Source organism: Carettochelys insculpta, chromosome 13 (genome assembly GCF_033958435.1).
Source record: "Carettochelys insculpta isolate YL-2023 chromosome 13, ASM3395843v1, whole genome shotgun sequence".
Lineage (NCBI taxonomy): Eukaryota > Metazoa > Chordata > Testudines > Carettochelyidae > Carettochelys > Carettochelys insculpta.
The window spans coordinates 45,875,798-45,893,822 of NC_134149.1; the positions used below are offsets into that span (position 1 = coordinate 45,875,798).

Here is an 18,025-nt window from a genome sequence, read left to right on the forward strand (position 1 = left end):
TTCCCCACAACAGCTGTCATTTGGGTACCCCCCTCATCCACAACCTCTCTGATAACCCTCTTATTATTAACCAGTCTGTAGAAACCTTTCTTGTTACTCTTCACATTCCTTGCTAGCTGCAATTCCAGTTGTACTTTCACTTTTCTGGTTACTCCCTGGCATTCTCCAGCCATATATTTATACTCCTCCTTAGTCATCTGTCCACGTTTCCACTTCTTATACGTATCCCTTTTGAATTTGAGCTCCACAAGGATTTCCCTGTTAAACCAAGCTGGTTGCCTACCATGTTTGCTTTTCTTACTGCACATTGGGATGGTTTGTTCCTGTGCCTTCAGTAAGACTTCTTTCAAATACTGCCAGTTCTCCTGAACTCCTTCCCCCTTCATATCCATTTCCCAAAGGATCCGGCCCATCAGTTCTCTTAGGGAGTCAAAGTTTGCTCATTTGAAATCAAGGGTCTGTATTTTACTGCTCACCTTTCTTCCTTTTGTCAGGATTCTGAAATCTACCATCTCATGGTTGCTGCAGTCCAAGTTGCCACCCACTCCTATTTTTCCTAGTAGTTCATCCCTGTTTGCGAGCAGCAGGTCAAGTTGCACATGGCTCCTGGCTGGTTCCATCAGCACTTGTACCAAGAAGTTATTTCCAACATTCTCCAAAAACTTCCTGGATTGTCTATGTGCTGCTGTATTGGTCTCCCAACAAATGTCCAGGTGATTAAAATCTCCCATGAGAAGCAGGGCCTGTGATTTGGAAGCTTCTCTTAGTTGTCTGAAGAAATCATCTACCTGATCTGGCAGTTTATAGCAGAGACCAACCACAACATCACCTCTGTTGCTTTCACCTCTTCTCTAGACATTCTCCAGTTTCTCCACATCTTTCTTGAAATGTGGTGCCCACAACTGAACACAATCCTCAACTGAGGCCCAATGAGCGCTGAGTAGAGAGGAAGAATGACTTTCAGTGTCTTGCTCTCAACAGTCCTATAAAAGCATCCCAGAATCATGTTTGCTTTTTTTTGCAACAGCATCACCCTGTTGACTCATATTTAGCTTGTGGTCCACTATGACCCTCAAATCCCTTTCCACAGTACTCCTTCCTAAACAGTTGCTTCCCATTCTGTATGTAGGAAGCTGATTGTTCCTTCCTAAGTGGAGTACTTTTCATTTGTCCTTATTAAACTTCATCCTGTTTACCTCAGACCATTTCTCCAGTTTGTCCAGATCATTTTGAATTCTGACCCTATCCTCTAGAGCAGCTGCAACCCCTCCCGGCTTGGAATCATCTGCAAACTTAATAAGCGTACTCTGTATGCCAGTATCTAAACCATTGATGAAGATATTGAATAGATCTTGTCCCAAAACAGACACTTGGAGAACCCCATTTATTATGCCCTTCTAGCATGACTGTGAACCATTAATAACTACTCTGAGAACAGTTATCCAGACAGTTATGCACCCACCTTCAAGAAGTCCCATCTAAGTTGTATTTGCCTAGTTTATTGATAAGAAGATGGTGTAATACCATATCAACAGCCTTACTAAAGTCTAGATATACCACAATCAGCGCTTCAACTTTATCCACAAGACTTGTTGTCCTGTTATAGAAAGCCATCACATTGGTCTGGCATGATTTGGTCTTCACAGATCCATGCTGGCTGTTACCTATCACCTTATTTTCTTCCAGATGTTTGCAGGTGAATTCCTTAATTGCTTGTTTCATTATCTTTCCCAGCACAGAAGTTAAACTGACTAGACTGTAGTTTCCTGGGTTGTACTTTTTTCACTTTTAATAGATGGGCACTAGGTTTGCCCTTTTCCAGTCTTCTGGCATCTCTTCTGACTTCCAGGACTTTTCAAATATGATAGCTGAAGTTTCTGATACCTCCTTTATCAGCTGCTTGAGTATTCTAGATACATTTCATCAGGCCCTGATGACTTGATGACATCTAATTTTTCTAAGTAATTTTTAACTTGTTCATTTTTTATTTTATCCTCTAAACCTACTGCCTTCACACTAGCATTCACCATATTAGGCATTTCTGCATTGGCCCTCTTGGTGAAGACTGAAACAAAGAAGTTATTAAGCATCTCTGCCCTTTCCAAGTTTCCTGATTGTTGTTTCTCCCTCTTCACTGAGAAGTGGACCTACCCTGTCCTTGGTCTTCCTTTTGCTTCTAATATGCAGTAGAACCCCGACTTACACAGAGGTTGCACTCTTGTGCAACCCCATGTATAAATCAAATTTTGCATAGCTTGGCGGGGAGCCAGGAAACTGACCAGTACTGCAGCCCTGGTCCTTCTTCTGTCTCTTGTGAGTGTCAGGCAGCTGAGAGCCTGTCTCTGCGCTGCCCACTGGTCACAGGAGTGTGCTGGTCAGTTTCTCCTCTCCTGTCAGTGAGGGCAGCCTGATTCTCCCCTGCCAGGGACCTCGAGAGTCAGGCTGCCACTCCCAACAGGAGTGGTTTCACAGAATCTTCCAGAAGAAGGCACTCTTCCTGATTTGGAAGTGGAGTATGGAATCTGGAAGAGTGACCTTTATGCGTAGACACTCCAAGGATCTTCTGGAAGAGCACCAGCTTCTTCCGGATGAGCTTGTATGTGTAAACACGGCCAGAATGTCTTCTTGTTTCCCTTTATGTCTCTAGCTAGTTTAAGCGTGTTTTGTGCCTTGGCCTTTCTACTCTTGCCCCTGCATACAGGTACTGTTTGCTTATATTCATCCTTTTGTAATAATTTCTCCTAATCCCCACTTTTTATAGGACTCTTTTTTGATTTTGAGGTCATTCAGGATCTCCTAGCTAAGCCAGGGCAGTCTTTTACCATACTTTCTATCCTTCCTACACATCAGTACAGCTTGCTTTTTAATAGTGTCCCTTTGTAAAACTGCCAACTGTCTTCAGCTGTTTATTCTCTTAGTCTCGCTTCCCATGGGACCTTTCCTACCAGCTCTCTGAGTTTATCAAAATCTGCCTTCCTGAACTCCATTGTCTCAGTTTTGCTGGTCTCCCTTTCACCATTTCTTAGAATCATGAACTCTATAATTTCATGGTTGCTTTCTCCCAAGCTGCCTTCCACTTTCAAATTCTCAACCAGTTCCTCCCTATTTGTTAAAATCAAATCTAGACCTGCTTCCCCCGAGTAGCCTTTTCCACATTCTGAAATAAAAAATTGTCATCAGTGCAGCCCAAGAACTTTCTGGATAGTCTGTGCCTCACTTTATGAGTTTCCCAACTTGTCTGGATAGTTGAAGTTACCCATCACCACCAAATCCTGTGTGTTGGATGATTTTCTTAATTGCTTAGAAAAAGCATCATCCACTTCTTCTACCTAGGTAGGTGGGCTGCAGTAGACCCCTAGCATGACATCAGCCTTGGTTTTTATCCCTTTTTAACCTAACCCAGAGACTCTCAATGCATCTGTCTCCTGCATCCATCTCCACCTCAGTCCAGGTGTGCAGATTTTTAATATATATAAGGCAACTCCTCCTATACCTCCTCCCTGTTTACCCAGCGTATCCTTCCTGAGTAAGTGGTACCCTTCTATACCAATATTCTAATCATGTGTATTATCCCACCAAGTCTCTGTGATACCAATTATGTCATCGTTGTATTTATTTATTAGGACTTCAAGTTCTTTCTGCTTAAATGAAACTACGTTCATTTGGTTTAACAGCTGGACCCCTCCTGCCACTCTGCCAGCCATTAAACCAGTTCAGTTTAGTTCTACCGTTTCAGTGGCAGCAGGGCAGGGAGCCACAGAGGAGTCAGCTATTGCCATGGAATTTTCTCACAAAAACCATATTTTCACTTCGCACGACCCCATGGTTCCTGCCGCGGAACACCATTGGGGAAGCACTGGTCCACACAACCAAGTTTTGTTGACAGAATTTATACCGACACCCAAAAGTCGACAAAACAAAGCTCACCAGAGGGTGTTCACACTTACTCCCTCTGTCAGCTGATCACGTCCACAGTGGGGGCACCAGCAGTGACAGTGTGAGCAATGTGCTGTGGGTGCCTCTCCGGCAGTGCAGGGTTGTGAGAAGGCCGAGGTGATACTTCCCAATTCTCCCACAGGATCCTCAGCTGCCAGGAGTGGCATCATGAGTAGCTCTGAGTGCTCTCTGGGCAGAGGAATGTCAGAGCATCGCAGCAGCCTGGCCCACCTCTCCCTGCAGCAGCCCTCCAGCTGCCCATGTGTCCCGAGTGCACGGCAGAACAGGAGCATCCCTAGGGGAGCAGCTCACTCAGCTGTCAGCTGCTTCTGGAAGGGCAGGGGAAGGGGATGGGGCAGGGCATGCCTGCAGGGCAGCAGAGATCAAAACGCTGAGCAGAGGACTCAGTGAGGCATTGTGGGATACTGGTGGAAGCCAGTTCTGTCCACAAACCAACAGCAGGGTCTGCACTGGCTCTTTGGCCACGATAAAAGGAGGGAAAAGAAAAAAGTCCCTTGTAAGGGTGGAAGTTTTATGTCACTGGAACAGGTTGCTTTTTCCCTATACAAGTCGCAATGCAGTGTGAACACTTGCTGTTTTGTGGTGACAAAACTTGGTATCATAGATGTACCCGTAATCTTGGGCAGTTACATGTGTCTGCAGAAACTTCGTGAAACACGCCCCCCCAGCCCTCAGTCATTACTGAAGTTGGGTGCCGCTCTCAAGCAGCATGGCACCAGTCTTCTGTCTGCCAGCGGGGACCACAAGATGTGTCCAGAGAGAGTCCCGGAAAAGCCCCTCTGCCCCAAACTTTGTTCCCTATTTATTAATGAGTATGACAATAACATGTCATGCCCCAGACATGTCTATGTCCAATATAAGAGCTTGCCTCTGATCATCTAGTACAAGATGTGTGGTTTCGGAGGCTGCAGGCCCTGAGGCAGGCACATCCCTGAGAGCACGTAGACCGGCTTCCTGTTTTCTAAATGCACATTGCAGCAGTTTTGACAGAGAACTCATCATCAAAAAGGACGTGGGGTCAGGCTGCCCTTCCAGTGGTATCAAGGCCCCTCCCCTCCTGACTCGGTCACGCTAAGGCTGCTGTGTAAGCCCATTAACTGCCTGCCTGCCTGCTTTAGCATTGAGCAATTGTGGTTCAGGCACTTTCTTGGTTTGCCAAAATCTCCACGTACAATTTAACTGATCCGCTTTCACTTCACCCCTTGAGTTACTTCGGATTAATTTTCCTGGGAGGTGCCTGTATAGATAAATCCACAGAGCTGCAGTTTCTACCTTCTGATGGTCTGTTATTGAAAGGGATCCCAATAAATGAGCAAAGTGCTTTGTCAGTTTACCTTCCTATGGGGCTGTTACCCTGACACAGAGCTTCAAGCCCTGCCCACATCCATGCCCAGGCCCCATTCCTTACTCTGTGTGCTGACATATTTGGCTTTTGGCAATCCGGATGTGACACTGCCATGTAGAGAGGAGGGCTTTTGCCACACTTGGCCCAAAGGCACCGATCATGAGCCTCACAAAACTACACAAAATCTCAGGCCCATTCTTGTTTACAGTGTTTATTTGGAAAGGACGCCATTTTAAGGGGATAAACCATCTGTCCCATTTTCCTGGGACAGTCCATGATTTAAGCTGTCTCACAGGCATTTCACAATGGGCTAATTGTCCCATATTTTGTGGGGCTCCTGTTCCCTGGCACCTGGTGTCTTGAGGCAGCAGCCCACACTGCCAGGGAGCTCCTCTGCTGGGGTGCGCCCCACTGGTGCGCTCTGCCACTGGGCAGCCTCTTCATTGCATGGAGCCCCCATCCCCCTAGGAGCCCTCATCCCTGGTGCCACACTGTGGGGCATCTGCCCCCTTCGCTGAGGAGCCCTGAGATGGGACAGCAGCCTGTCCCCCATCCCTGGAGGCCAGTGTCCCATATTTCCAATAGGGCAACGTGGTCACCCTATTCCTGGCTGCGGTTCCCAGTTGGTGCTTGTCCCTCCCAAGCAGGCGGCACTCTGACGTGAGGGACTTTCAGCAGCTAGAGGGCCCAGCCAGCATCAGGGTCTCCTTGTACTAGACACCATACAAACACTGTCGGCTCTTAAGGGCACCAGCTGTCCTCTACTATCTAAGCACAGTAGTCAAAACAGACAAAGGGTAGGAGGGAGAACGGAGGGATGACCTGCACAAGGTCAGCAGAGGGCTGGGAATAGAAGCTAGGGCTTCTGACTCTCCATCCAACTCCTGCTCCTCAGCACTGGGCAAGGTGACAGATGTGACCCACAAAGAGGCGTGAAAGCCCTATCTGTTTGCAGGGAGATGGTGCAAGCAAAGGCTCGCTGACCTTGCATCCAGAGACGGGTCTGAACCAAAACAACAGATCGGTATACTGCCAGGGAATCTGGGCTTAGGATGCAGACCTCATGGCCGAGTTTCCCTCTTAATTTTTTCCACCCACAAGCAGATTAAATTTTGTTAGGTGCACGAAGGAAAATGTGACTGTGCACCATCAGTAGAAAGGCCCTATGCTGGGGGTGCAGGGCTGTTTGGGGGCGGGGCAGAGAGGACGCTGTTGGAGGTGCAGGGCGGTTGGGGTTGGGGCAGGGGACGAGGCTGGGGGTGCCGGGTGGTTGGGGGGGGGCAGAGGGGGCGGAGCTGGGGGCGCCGGGCCGTTGGGGGCGGGGCAGGGGTGGTGCAGTGTGGTTGGGGGCGGAGCTGTGGGTGCCGGGCGGTTGCGGGCGGGGCAGAGGGGACGCAGCTGGGGGTGCCGGGCCGTTGGGGGCGGGGCAGGGGTGGTGCAGGGAGGTTGGGGGCGGGGCAGGGGGCGGAGCTGGGGGTGCCGGGCTGTTGGGGGCGGGGCAGGGGTGGGGCAGGGAGGTTGGGGGCGGGGCGGGGGGCGGAGCTGGGGGTGCCGGGCGGTTAGGGGCGGGGCAGAGGGGACGCAGCTGGGGGCGCCGGGCCGTTGGGGGCGGGGCAGGGGTGGTGCAGGGAGGTTGGGGGCGGGGCAGGGGGCGGAGCTGGGGGTGCCGGGCTGTTGGGGGCGGGGCAGGGGTGGGGCAGGGAGGTTGGGGGCGGGGCGGGGGGCGGAGCTGGGGGTGCCGGGCGGTTAGGGGCGGGGCAGAGGGGACGCAGCTGGGGGCGCCGGGCCGTTGGGGGCGGGGCAGGGGTGGTGCAGGGAGGTTGGGGGCGGGGCAGGGGGCGGAGCTGGGGGCGCCGGGCTGTTGGGGGCGGAGCTGGGGGTGCAGTGTGGTTGGGGGCGGGGCAGGGTAGTGCAGGGAGGTTGGGGGCGGGGCGGGGCGGGGGGCGGAGCTGGGGGTGCCGGGCAGTTGGGGGCGGGGCAGGGGTGGTGCAGGGAGGTTGGGGGCGGGGCGGGGGGCGGAGCTGGGGGTGCCGGGCCGTTGGGGGCGGGGCAGGGGTGGTGCAGGGAGGTTGGGGGCGGGGCAGGGGGCGGAGCTGGGGGTGCCGGAGCTGGGGGGGGTGCAGTGTGGTTGGGGGCGGGGCAGAGGGGGCGGAGCTGGGGCTGCAGGGGGGTTGGGGGCGGGGCTGGGGGGGTGCAGGGAGGTTGGGGGCGGGGGAAGCTGTGCGCTTTGGCGGCGCCATTCCGCCCCCCGCCTGACCCTCCTCCTGGGGGCGGGACCGGGACCGGGACCGGGGAAGGCGGAGGGAGATCCCGCGCCCGGCGCTTCCTTCCTCTGCGGCGCCCCGAGCGGGAGCGGGGCCGGAGCCCGGAGCCCGGAGCCCGGCATGACGCTCAAGGCCAGCCGCGGCGCCAGCGTGAGCAGCATGCGGACGGCGCTGTCCGACCTGTACCTGGAGCATCTGCTGCAGAGCCGGCCCAAGGCCGAGGTGAGGGGCGCCGCAGGGGCCGCATGGGGGCAGCCGCGGGCTCTGCGCCCCCCCGCGAGGCCTGGGGGGTTGCCGTAAGGCCCCTCCCCCCAGTTCAGCCCCCGGGGCAGTTTGGCGGCGCCCGCAGCCCGCTCTGGGGGCCCTTCCCGGGGTCAGGGACACCCACCCCGCAGCATCGTCCCTGCCCGCTCCGCTGCAGGTGCGGCACCCCCTGCGCCTGGCCTGGGTCTGAGGCCAGCCCTCGCTCCCTGGGGTGGCCCGGCTGCGTTCCCAGGCGCAGGCAGAGGGCTGGGCTTGGGGGTTCCCCGAGCCGCACCAGCCAGGCTTTCCTAGCCTCTCCCCAGCTTTGTCCTCAGGCGACGGTCACCCCGAGCTCCCTGTGGGGCACAGCAGAGACACTGGCAGCTCCCCATGGAGCCAGCCCCTGCTTCCGTTGCCTCCGCTTTGCGCCGGATGCTGGGGCTGCTGCTGCTGCTGCTGCCTGGCTTTTGCAGTGCAGTGGGGACAAGACTGGCTTCTGCAGCACGATGAATGCTGGTATATTTTCACAGTGCCAGCCCAGATGTCCCCACGGCCATGAGCAGCCTGGCCTGAGGTAGGGTGTTTCCAATCAGGTGTGCAAATGGTGCTCTCCCTGCTAACGTCCTCAAGGAGAGACTGAGGTGGCCGAGAAGTTGGCTGTGCGTTTGTGGTACAGCTCCAATCACCCTCCCTCCGGCTGGCAAAGCAGGGACAGTAGAGCGTGGCACTGGGAGCTACGGCCTCTGGGGCTCCTGGCATGAATTGGGACAAGCCTCTGCTGCACTCTTGCTCAGGTTCCCCATCTGTGCAGTGGGGCTGAGGATCCCTCTCGAGATATGCTTCGAGACCCACAGGTGGAAGTTGCAAAGTCTCTCCCTTCTCCTTCACTTCAGCTCTTTGGCCCCTGGAGAGCTCCTTCCCCCATGTGGCTTTTTGTGTCCTCACACACCGAAGGGTAGAGGCTGGCTTCAGCAACTGCTGCTCTGCACAGCACCAAAGAGGTCAGCATTTAGGACTCCAGTTCCTTGCCTCCCACCCCTCTCTGCCCCCCAGGCTGGCAGAGACTATGGCCCTCATCCTGCTCCGGCTCGCTCTGGTGTGAATCCGTGAAACCAGCAGCATTAGCGCTGTGTAACAAGGGCATGAGTGTAATCAGGGTTAGAGCTGGGGGGTGCTGTGGCTGAACATTGCGGAGCAGGGAGGGTGCATTCTGTTACTCTGCTGCTGCCTCCCTGGCTGATACGGAGGTAACGTCAATTGGCTCTGGGCACTCCGGCCAAGGAACAGAGAGGAAACTCTAACCAGAGAGTAGGGAGCGCTGCAGATACAAATCCAGGGCGCAAGGGACGTGTGGGCTGGGCGGGGGGTAGCTGAGGGTCTAGCAGCTGTAGTTGAATCTGTAACAAATTGTCCTGCTTTGTTTTCTTGGCATCCTCACATGACAGCGTTTCAGAGGTGGCTCTCCTCTCTGGGTGGATAAAGGTGGGGTCAGAGGGCGGGGATGGGGTGAGGCATGGCTGCTTGGAGGTGGAGGGGGTTCTGGGGAAGATGTGAAGAGGATTTGCCATTTTGCCCTGGGGTAGGAAACAGGTTATGAGTGGGAGGAAAAAGGCTGCAGCACTAGGCTAAGATGAGGTTCGTTCTTGTTTTTACTGCAAAGTTGTAGCTGGTCTGAACTGGAACTGCCTGTCTGTCACATGAGCTGGTTTAGCAGCTGAGCAACCTCTGGGAAGCAGGTCCATGCATCAGGCTGGAGATGTGGCAATGGTTTTAGTTGTGCGAAACTGGGGTAGGCTTCCTAATTTCTGCTGCTGAATCACTGCTCATGGTGTGACCAGCTTCACGTACAACAGCCCTGGATGAATGGCAGCGGAATAGGTTTAGAAAACATCTGCAGCGTGCCGCCCTGCTTCAGGGCTTCATTCTCAGCTGGCATAAATTGGGGAAACCTCAGTGTAGTCAATGGACCTATGACATTTTACATCAGCTGAGGATCTAGTCAATTGCTCCCAGAAGTGCCCTGGAATCTCAGCACTGTTAGCGTGTGTAGCTTTCAGGCTGCGAAGCTGCGCAGTTGAGCAACGACTGCTTCTCTTTTTAAACCCACAGAAGCAGGGGGGAAATTGGAGATCATACTGAAACTTTATCCTTAACCCACCCTGTTGTGCAATAAAGCACTGGAAAAAAAACACAGCCACTCGTCGTGAGTGAGTTATTTGTGAGCTCTCAGCCAAACTCTGGAATCTCTTGCTTTGTGGTGGCAGAAATCTGGTCCTGCTAGGAAAGCTAGGTGGAAGGTGGGTTTTGGTTCACTCAAGCCAAAGAAACTTTTTTCACATACACACACACACCCCAGCTGCCATCCTGTCATCCCACAGCTGGCTCCGTGGTGGGTGTAAATTATTGTGGCCTCAGAGACTTCAAGTGTCGGTGTGACAGCTTTAATCATGGGTGGGCAGTAACTTTTACAGAGGAACCACTCTGTGAATTTTGGTACTGGTCATGGTCTGGCTCTGGGCAACCCCAGAAGGGGCAGGGCATTGGGCAGAAGGTCTGGGGCTGGCGCTACAGAGAAGGCATGTCTCTGATGGTGCAAAGCTGCATTTATGAAGCTGTTTAGCCCAGATTCTCAAAGTGTTGAGGCACAGTCTGAGCTCTGTGCCAGTGGAGAGAATAGATTGTTTCTCTCTCCCTACATTTGGAGAGGTTATGAAATCTCCTATAGAGCAAGCCTGGCTGCCCTGGAGTCAAGATTTTTTTCTGGGAAAACGGGGACCAGCTTGTTGTACAAATTAGGGCTGTTGATTAATTGCAGTTAACTCATGCAATTACTTAATAAAATGGTGCAATTAATTAACTGTAGTTATAAGCGTACAGTCAAATTAAAGAATACACATTTAAATTTACTAAAAATTTAGGATGTATTCTGTATTTCCAAATATATTGATTTCCATTCCGGCACAGACTGGAAAGGGTACAGTGCTCATTTAAGATTGATTACACATATTTGCACTGCAAAAGTGATAAAAGAAATAGTATTTTAAAGAAGTCTATTGAAGGCACAGGATCAAACCATCCTGATGCGCAGTAAGAAAAGCAAATATGGTAGGCAACCAGCATGGCTTACCAGGGAAATCCTTAGTGAGCTTAAATTCAAGAGGGATGTGTATAAGAAGTGGAAACTTGGACAGATGACTAAGGAGGAGTATAAATATATGGCTGGAGAATGCCAGGGGGCAATCAGAAAGGTGAAAGCACAATGAACGTGAAGGGCAACAAGAAGGGTTTCTACAGGAAAGTGAACAATAAGAGGGTTATCAGGGAGGGTGTGGGGCTGTTACTGTGCATTGTGATGAGGAAGGTAACCTGGTAACAGATGATGTGGGAAAGACTGAAGTACTCAGTGCTTTTTTTGCCCGTCTTTGCCAGACTGCGGCACTAGGCAATGCTGTATGGGAAGGAGGTGGGCAGCCCTCGGTGGGGAAAGAACAGGTTGAGCTACTTAGAAAAGCTAGATGCACACAAATCCATGGGTCCAGATTTAATGCATCCAAGGGTACTGAGGGAATTGTCAGATATCATTGCAGAGCCTTTGGCCGTTATCTTTCAAAACTAATGGAGATCGGGAGAGATCCCGGTTGACTGGGAAAAGGCAAATGTCCTGCCCATCTTTAAAACAGGAAAGGAGGACAATCCAGGGAACTATAGACCAGTCAGCCTCACCTCAGTTCCTGGAAAAATCACAGAGGGGATCCTCAAGGAACCCATTTTGGAGCACTTGGAAGAGGGGAAAGTGACCAAGAGTTGTCAACATGGATTCACCAAGGGCAAGTGGTTCCTGAGCAATCTGATTAGCTTCTGTGATGAGGTAACTGGCTCTATGGACATGGGGAAGTCAATGGATGTGATACACTGACTTCAGGAAAGCTTTTGATATGGTCTCCCCCAACATTCTTGCCCATAAGTTAAGGAAGCATGGATGGGGTACATGGACTGTAAGATGGATAGAAAGCTGGCTAGAGGGTCAGGCCAAACGGGTAGGGATCAATGTCTTTGTCTGGTAGGCAGTTGATTTCAAGTGAAGTGCCCCAAGGATTGGTTCTAGGGCCAGTATCATTCAACATCTTTATTGGTGACATGGATAAGGGAACGGATTGCACCTGCAGCAAGTGTGCTTAGTTAACGGGAGAGGTAAGTATGTTGGAGGGTAGGACTAGGGTCCGGAGTGACCTAGACAAATTGGAGGATTCGGCCAAAAGAAATCTGATTAGGTTCAAAAAGGAGAAGTGCCAAGTCCTCAACTTGGGAGACAGAAGAATCCCAAACGCTGTTACAGGCTGGAGACTGACTGGCTAAGTAGCAGTGCAGCAGAGAAGGACCTGGGGATTACAGCCACTGAGAGGCTGAATATGGGTCAGCAGTGTGTCCTTATACCCAAGAAGGCTAATGGTATATTGGGGTGCATTAGGAGAAGCATTTCCAGCAGATCTAGAGAAGCTGCTATTCCCCTCTACTTGGCACGGGTGAGGGCACACCTGGAGTATTGTGTCCAGTTCTGGGCCCCCGCCCCCATATAGAAAGGATGTGGATGCATTGGAGTGGGTTCAGAAGAGGGCAGCGAAAATGATTAGGGGACTGGCGCACATGACCTATGAGGAGAGGCTGAGGGATTTGGGCTTATTTAGTTTGCAGAAGAGAAGAGTGAGTGGTGATTTGAAAGCAGCCTTCAACTTCCTGAAGGGAGGCTGTAAAAAGAATGGAGAGAGGCTGTTCTCAGTAGAGACGGTGAGCAGAACAAGGAGCAATGGTCTGAAATTACAGAGGGGGACGTGTAGGTTGGATATTAGGAAAATCTATTTCCACAGGAGGGTGGTGAAGCACTGGAATGTATTACGTAGAAGTTTTTAAGTCTTGGGTTTGACAGTCCTGGCTAGGATGATTTTATTGGGGATGATCCTGCTTTAGGCAGGGGATTGGACTAGATGACCTAACATCCCTTCCAGCCCTAGGATACTATGATCTTATTTTTCAGTTCATCTCATGCAAGTACAGGTTTAACCTCTCTATGACTGAACTCTCTCGTCCGGCAACATCCATAATCCAGAATGATTTTCTTTAGCCGTACAACCACTTATCATGGGGATGGTCAGGCTTCTTGTGGTTCCATAAAGTTTGTTTACAACCACCAGTCCTGGCTCTCAATGGTCTGTGCTGCTGTTTAGCTGTGATTTACCCTGAATGTCTTCTAAGACATTCAGTAAGCTCAGTATGTAAGTAAGTAAGTAAGCTCAGTAAGAAGTGGCAGTGTTGATAATGTTGCTAGACAACAACCTCCTGTGGTCTTGCAGATTCCCTCATCTGGCACTGATAAGGTCCCAAGGGTGCCCGATGAGAGAGGTTCAACCTGTACTGTAGTGCAATCTCTTTATTATGGAAGTGCAACTTACACATGTGGGTGTTTTTTGTTACATAGCAGCTTTCACAAATAAAATAATGCAGAACTTCAAGTCCGCTCAAGCGTTCTTGTTCAGCCAATCATGCAAACAAGTTTCTTAATATTTTTGGGCGGTAATGCTGCCCACCTCTTGTTTACAGTGTCATGTGAAACTGATAACAGGCATTCATGTATGTCTTCTGTAGCCAGCACTGCAAGATTTTTGTGGCCAGATGCACTAAAGATTCATATGACCCTTCGCTGTTCAGCCACTATTCCAGAGGGTGTGATGGCCAAAGCACAAAGAGGAATACAAATATTTAGTGCATCTGACAAGTAAATGTCTTCTGATGCAGGCTACAACAGTGCCAGGTGAGTGCCTGCTCCCACTTTCAAGAAGTGGGCAGCGCTCTCTCCTGCAAATGTAAAGAAACTTGTTTGTCTGAGCGATTGACTGAACAGGAAATAGGATTGGATAGATTTATAAGTGCTAAAGTTTTACGCTGTTTTATTTATGAATGCAGCTTTTTGTGTATAATTCTACATTTGCAATTTCAACTTTCATGATCAAGATTGCACTACAGCACTTGTATGAGGTGCATTGAAAAATAAAAGTTTATCTTTACAGTGAAAATACTTGTAATCAAAAATAAAGTGAGTACTGTACCCTTTGTATTCTGTGTGAAGCAGAAAAAATGCTTGAAAATATAGAAGACATTCACAGATATTTAAATAAACGGTATTATTATTTAATAAAACAGTTGCATGATTAATCCTTAATTTTTTTAAATCCCTTGACAGCCATAAAACTCATGCTAAATGCTATTCTGCGTTCCCTCCTCATTCTGGCCCTATCTCTCACGCACTTGTATGTTACCCTAAGTCTCACCAACATCTATCAGGAACTTTTCTTACAGCATTTGAGGATGCAGTGAGAAAATGTTAGTAAATCTTACTAATGATCCAACCTCAAGTACATTCAAGGGTCTCATCCTGCTTCCCTTGAAGATAATGGCAGATAATTTTGAGTTTGTCAGAATGTTTTGTATTCCAAGTTTGTTTTTAACGAATTTTGTATTTTTCCAAGTAAAAGTGAATTGCAATGAAAAAGCACTTTGAGAAATAAAATGCTCTGCTCTCAAGTCATCTCAGGCTGTCTGACCTCATTCCCACGCTCTTTGTAGTGCAGGTGCTTGGAATACTCATTCAGCCACAGGGGGCTGTGCTCTGTATCTCAGGAGTGGGTGGCAGTGGCAAAGAGAGCGGGTCCCTGACCCCTGGTGCACTGTTGTGCCTCTTGCTGAATTGTGCTGGGAGTGCTGGAGAGCAGTGCCAGGTGGACAGCCCAGGGGTCCCTCCTCCTGCAGGGGACCTGAGTGGATCCCAAGGGGGACCATTTGTATCCTGCAGGGGACAGAAGAAGGCCCCTGGAGAGAGACAGGTGGGCACTCCTCATTCACTAGGGAAAGCACAGCAGCCAGGCTTCCCCCACCCACCTTGCTCCGCCAGCGTGCCTTAGGCCTGAGCCCCGGTGGGAGGAGAGTTCTGTCTCTGTTGCCAGTTGGTTCTTTGGCATCTGCTGGGGCTGCTGTGAAGGGGGCATGTGCGGAGGGCAGGCCCCTCTGTGGCTGTTAGCTCAGATGGGCAGGGTGGCAGCCCTGTGCTCTGGAGTCCCGAGCCTCTGCCTGGAGACGAGGGGATGGATCTCTCGCTGGCGGTTGTTGGCAGACAGGACGCCGGGCTGCTCTCACCCAGGACGGCTGTTCTGTTCTCATGGTGGATGTGCCAACAGTGCTGCTGGGTTGGAGATGTGCTTGGCACATGGCCTGTGGTGGGATTTGCCAGGTACCCCGATGGCTGGGTCTGAGCAAGTAAGCGCTGTGTGAAGGGCTCTGTGGCCAGCCCCAAGCAAGCCTGGGCAGTTGAGTCGCCAGCGCCTGTTGGTTCTGTCTGAGAGTGGCAGTGGGGCCGTGCTGAGCGCAGGGAGCAGGCTAGCGCCTCCCATTCACAGCTGACTGCACAGTGGACCTGGCCTGGTTTGTTGCTCACAGCTGTGTGTGGGTTGCTGTGCCAGCCTGGAGCTGGCAGTGGCTCAGCATCACCCTTGGGTTTCTGCGGGCCGCCTTGGCCTCTGGCCCGGCCAGTCAGGGTTTCCCATGGGAGCCCTGGTCTTTCTGCCCAAAGCTCACCTGAGGGAGTGGGTGAGGAGGGGGCAGGGAGTGGAGGCAGATGGCCCCCACTCCCTTACCAGCATGCCAGGGAGCAGGATGTTTCTGGCTGATCTCTGGACAGGGGCGACAACTCTTTGGATGATCTAATTGCTGTGAAGTTAATGTTTGATCACCTTGCGTGGGTTCCCTGCTGCTGCATCAGGGTGGAGCTTGGCTGCCTTTGTACAGCTGGGGCTGCTTGCTGCCTCCACTTCCCCAGGATTGCCTTGGAAATTGCCTGGCGCACCCTCAGAGAGACCGAGAACTGTACTGGAGACCCAGGTCAGGATAAGATCATTTCTGACCTGAAGATTTCACCTGGTATCCAGACAGCTGCTTAGGGTAAGACCCCACAAATAGGCTTAGCTGTGTGCTTTTTCTTGTTTGATTTGGTAACTTACTTTGCTCTGCCTGTGTTCTTAGAACCACTTAAACACTCCTGTTTTGCTTAATGGAATCTGTCCTGTTTACAACCAAGCCCAGTGTACGTTGTTGCTACTGGGGGGACATCTCCTTTGCACTGATTAAGGGCTTTATCTACTGAGCCCTCCCTGGGCAAGTCTTTTGCACAGTAACGGATTTATTAGGGGCTTTGATCCCTTCTGAGGGTTGATTCCTTGAGTGCTGTGCTCGAGAGCTGCTTCCTCCCAGAGCTGTCTGCATTGCTTTGCAGGGAGCGGTAACCCCAGCTCTGCGCTTTGGCTGGGTGTGATCAGAGCATCTGGCTCAGGAGCACTGGAGGATGGGGAGCAAGAATGCAAGTGTCAATGGCACTATCAGCACACTGGAAAACGTCCCGGCGGGCTTTGGCCTTTCCAAGGAGTCTCCCATCTCCAGGCTGGGGTCTGGGTTCAGCTCGTTTTAAAAATGGGGGAGTAGGGGGGCCCATTGCAAAATTCAGGTCTGGATTTCAGATGCTCCAGAGTTTGCTGCCAGGGCCAGCGGACTGACCTGGTAGCTCAGCCGTGCTCTCAGCAGAGCGCTGGGAGGGGGTGGGTTGGTATCTGTGGTGGCTGAGTGGATGCCCTGCCCCCTCCCTTGGAACTCGTGATGCTAGCAGGGCTCTGCCAGAGTGCCTGATGCAGCGTGGCCTGTCTGCACAGCACCACCAAGGCCACTTTGTGCAGAGGAGCAGCTCCTGGGGCCCTCTTCTCTGCCACCCACTACAGGGCTGGTCCATCGACCTTGGGAGCTGTCGCCCAGAGGAACTGAGCCTGAACCTCAGATGTGGCACAGGTGGATCCTGGGCTCTGACTTGCCTGTGGCCTTGTTTTCCAGCGAGGTACGGCAGTGAGACGTCTTATCTCTGCCTGGATTGTGCTGAGCTGGCGTGCCGTCTGTTTTCACTTCAGCTGGCTCCTCACGGTGCTCTCTGTGCTGTGAGCCTCCTGCAGATGTTTCCTCTCCCTCGGTGGGACTGAGAGCCTGCTCCAGCAGCCAGCACTGCCAGACCTTCGTGGCCCGGGCTCTCAAAGGTGCAACAGCTCATACGCCACACAGCCAATGCGGTCAGCTCACACGGAACAGGCTGTGGCACTGTTCCTGGGGTCATGGCTGCTAACCCAGTCAGGCTTGGTAAGACCGTTACAAATGATCCTTTTGTCCTTTTGGTTCGTGACTGGTGCCAACTTGGAATGGAGGCTGATAGTACCCCAACCCCAGCATTCTGGGTCAGACCGAATAAGTGTTGAGACCTTACTCTGCCGAATGAAAATGCTGCTTTTTTTTCTTAATTTAAATGAAACAAGTACAGAAACTGGGTCCCTACCATGTTGTTTTTGGAGTGGTGTATGTTTAATCCAACCTTGTTCTGTCTCTGCTCTTTTGGTCTCTGCTGCTGCCTGATTGCGTTCTTCCCATTCCAAATGAGGGATGTGGTTGGGTGGTCAGGCCATAACTGAGGTGGTCCTACTTTGAGATTCTCCTGTATTGTCGACCCAGGGCACACAAAGTGCATGTCAGGCTGGGAAAAATAGGCTTCAAAGTCAGGACACTTAATAAAACTAACACCATAGCACTCTTTGTACTTGATTGGAGAGGGTCACTTTTTCAAACCACTCGTAGGGACAGCAAGGGCTAGAAATGTACTTAACTGACGTTGTCACCTAATTGTGGGAATCCAGGAGCTGGGACTTCATGAAACACGCTCAGTATTGCACAACGCATGAAAATTTGGTGAGAGTTGGCGACGGAGAGACTGCTTTGCATTCCTGCTCTCTCAGGTACCTCCTAGCTCCGAGTGCTTTTCCCTCTGCAGTTGCCTGGGTGTCCGTGCTGGGAAGCTACAGTTATTTAATGCCAATGCTTAAGGCAGAACAAGTTGGCCGACTGGCTTAGAAGGGTGCTGCTCCCTGTTGAACCCCAGTGTGGCTGGTCCTGGCTGAGGCAGCCCCGTGGAGTGTTTAGGTTGGCACTTCTAAGCGGATGTATCTGGGGTTGTGTTAGTCCGGTGTGCCAGCCGTAGAGCACTGAGCATGCCCCTTTCCTCCTTCCTCTCCATCCCAGTAGGCTGGCCTCGCTTGTAGCTCTTCCTCGATTTGCTGTGGTTTCAAGGCAGCTGGTAGGGCCTACA

At 51.6% G+C, this 18,025-nt stretch overlaps 1 protein-coding gene across 1 annotated transcript in view; it reads left to right on the forward strand.

The window, feature by feature from the left end:
- The first annotated feature begins 7,519 nt into the window (after window positions 1-7,519).
- The window catches only part of MPP1 (MAGUK p55 scaffold protein 1), a 41,189-nt gene continuing 30,683 nt past the window's right edge, over window positions 7,520-18,025 (forward strand). The window contains exon 1 of the mRNA XM_075008123.1: window positions 7,520-7,788. Within this exon, the coding sequence (XP_074864224.1) occupies window positions 7,687-7,788 (102 nt within the window). The 5' untranslated portion in view covers window positions 7,520-7,686. The remainder of the gene's footprint in view (window positions 7,789-18,025) is intronic.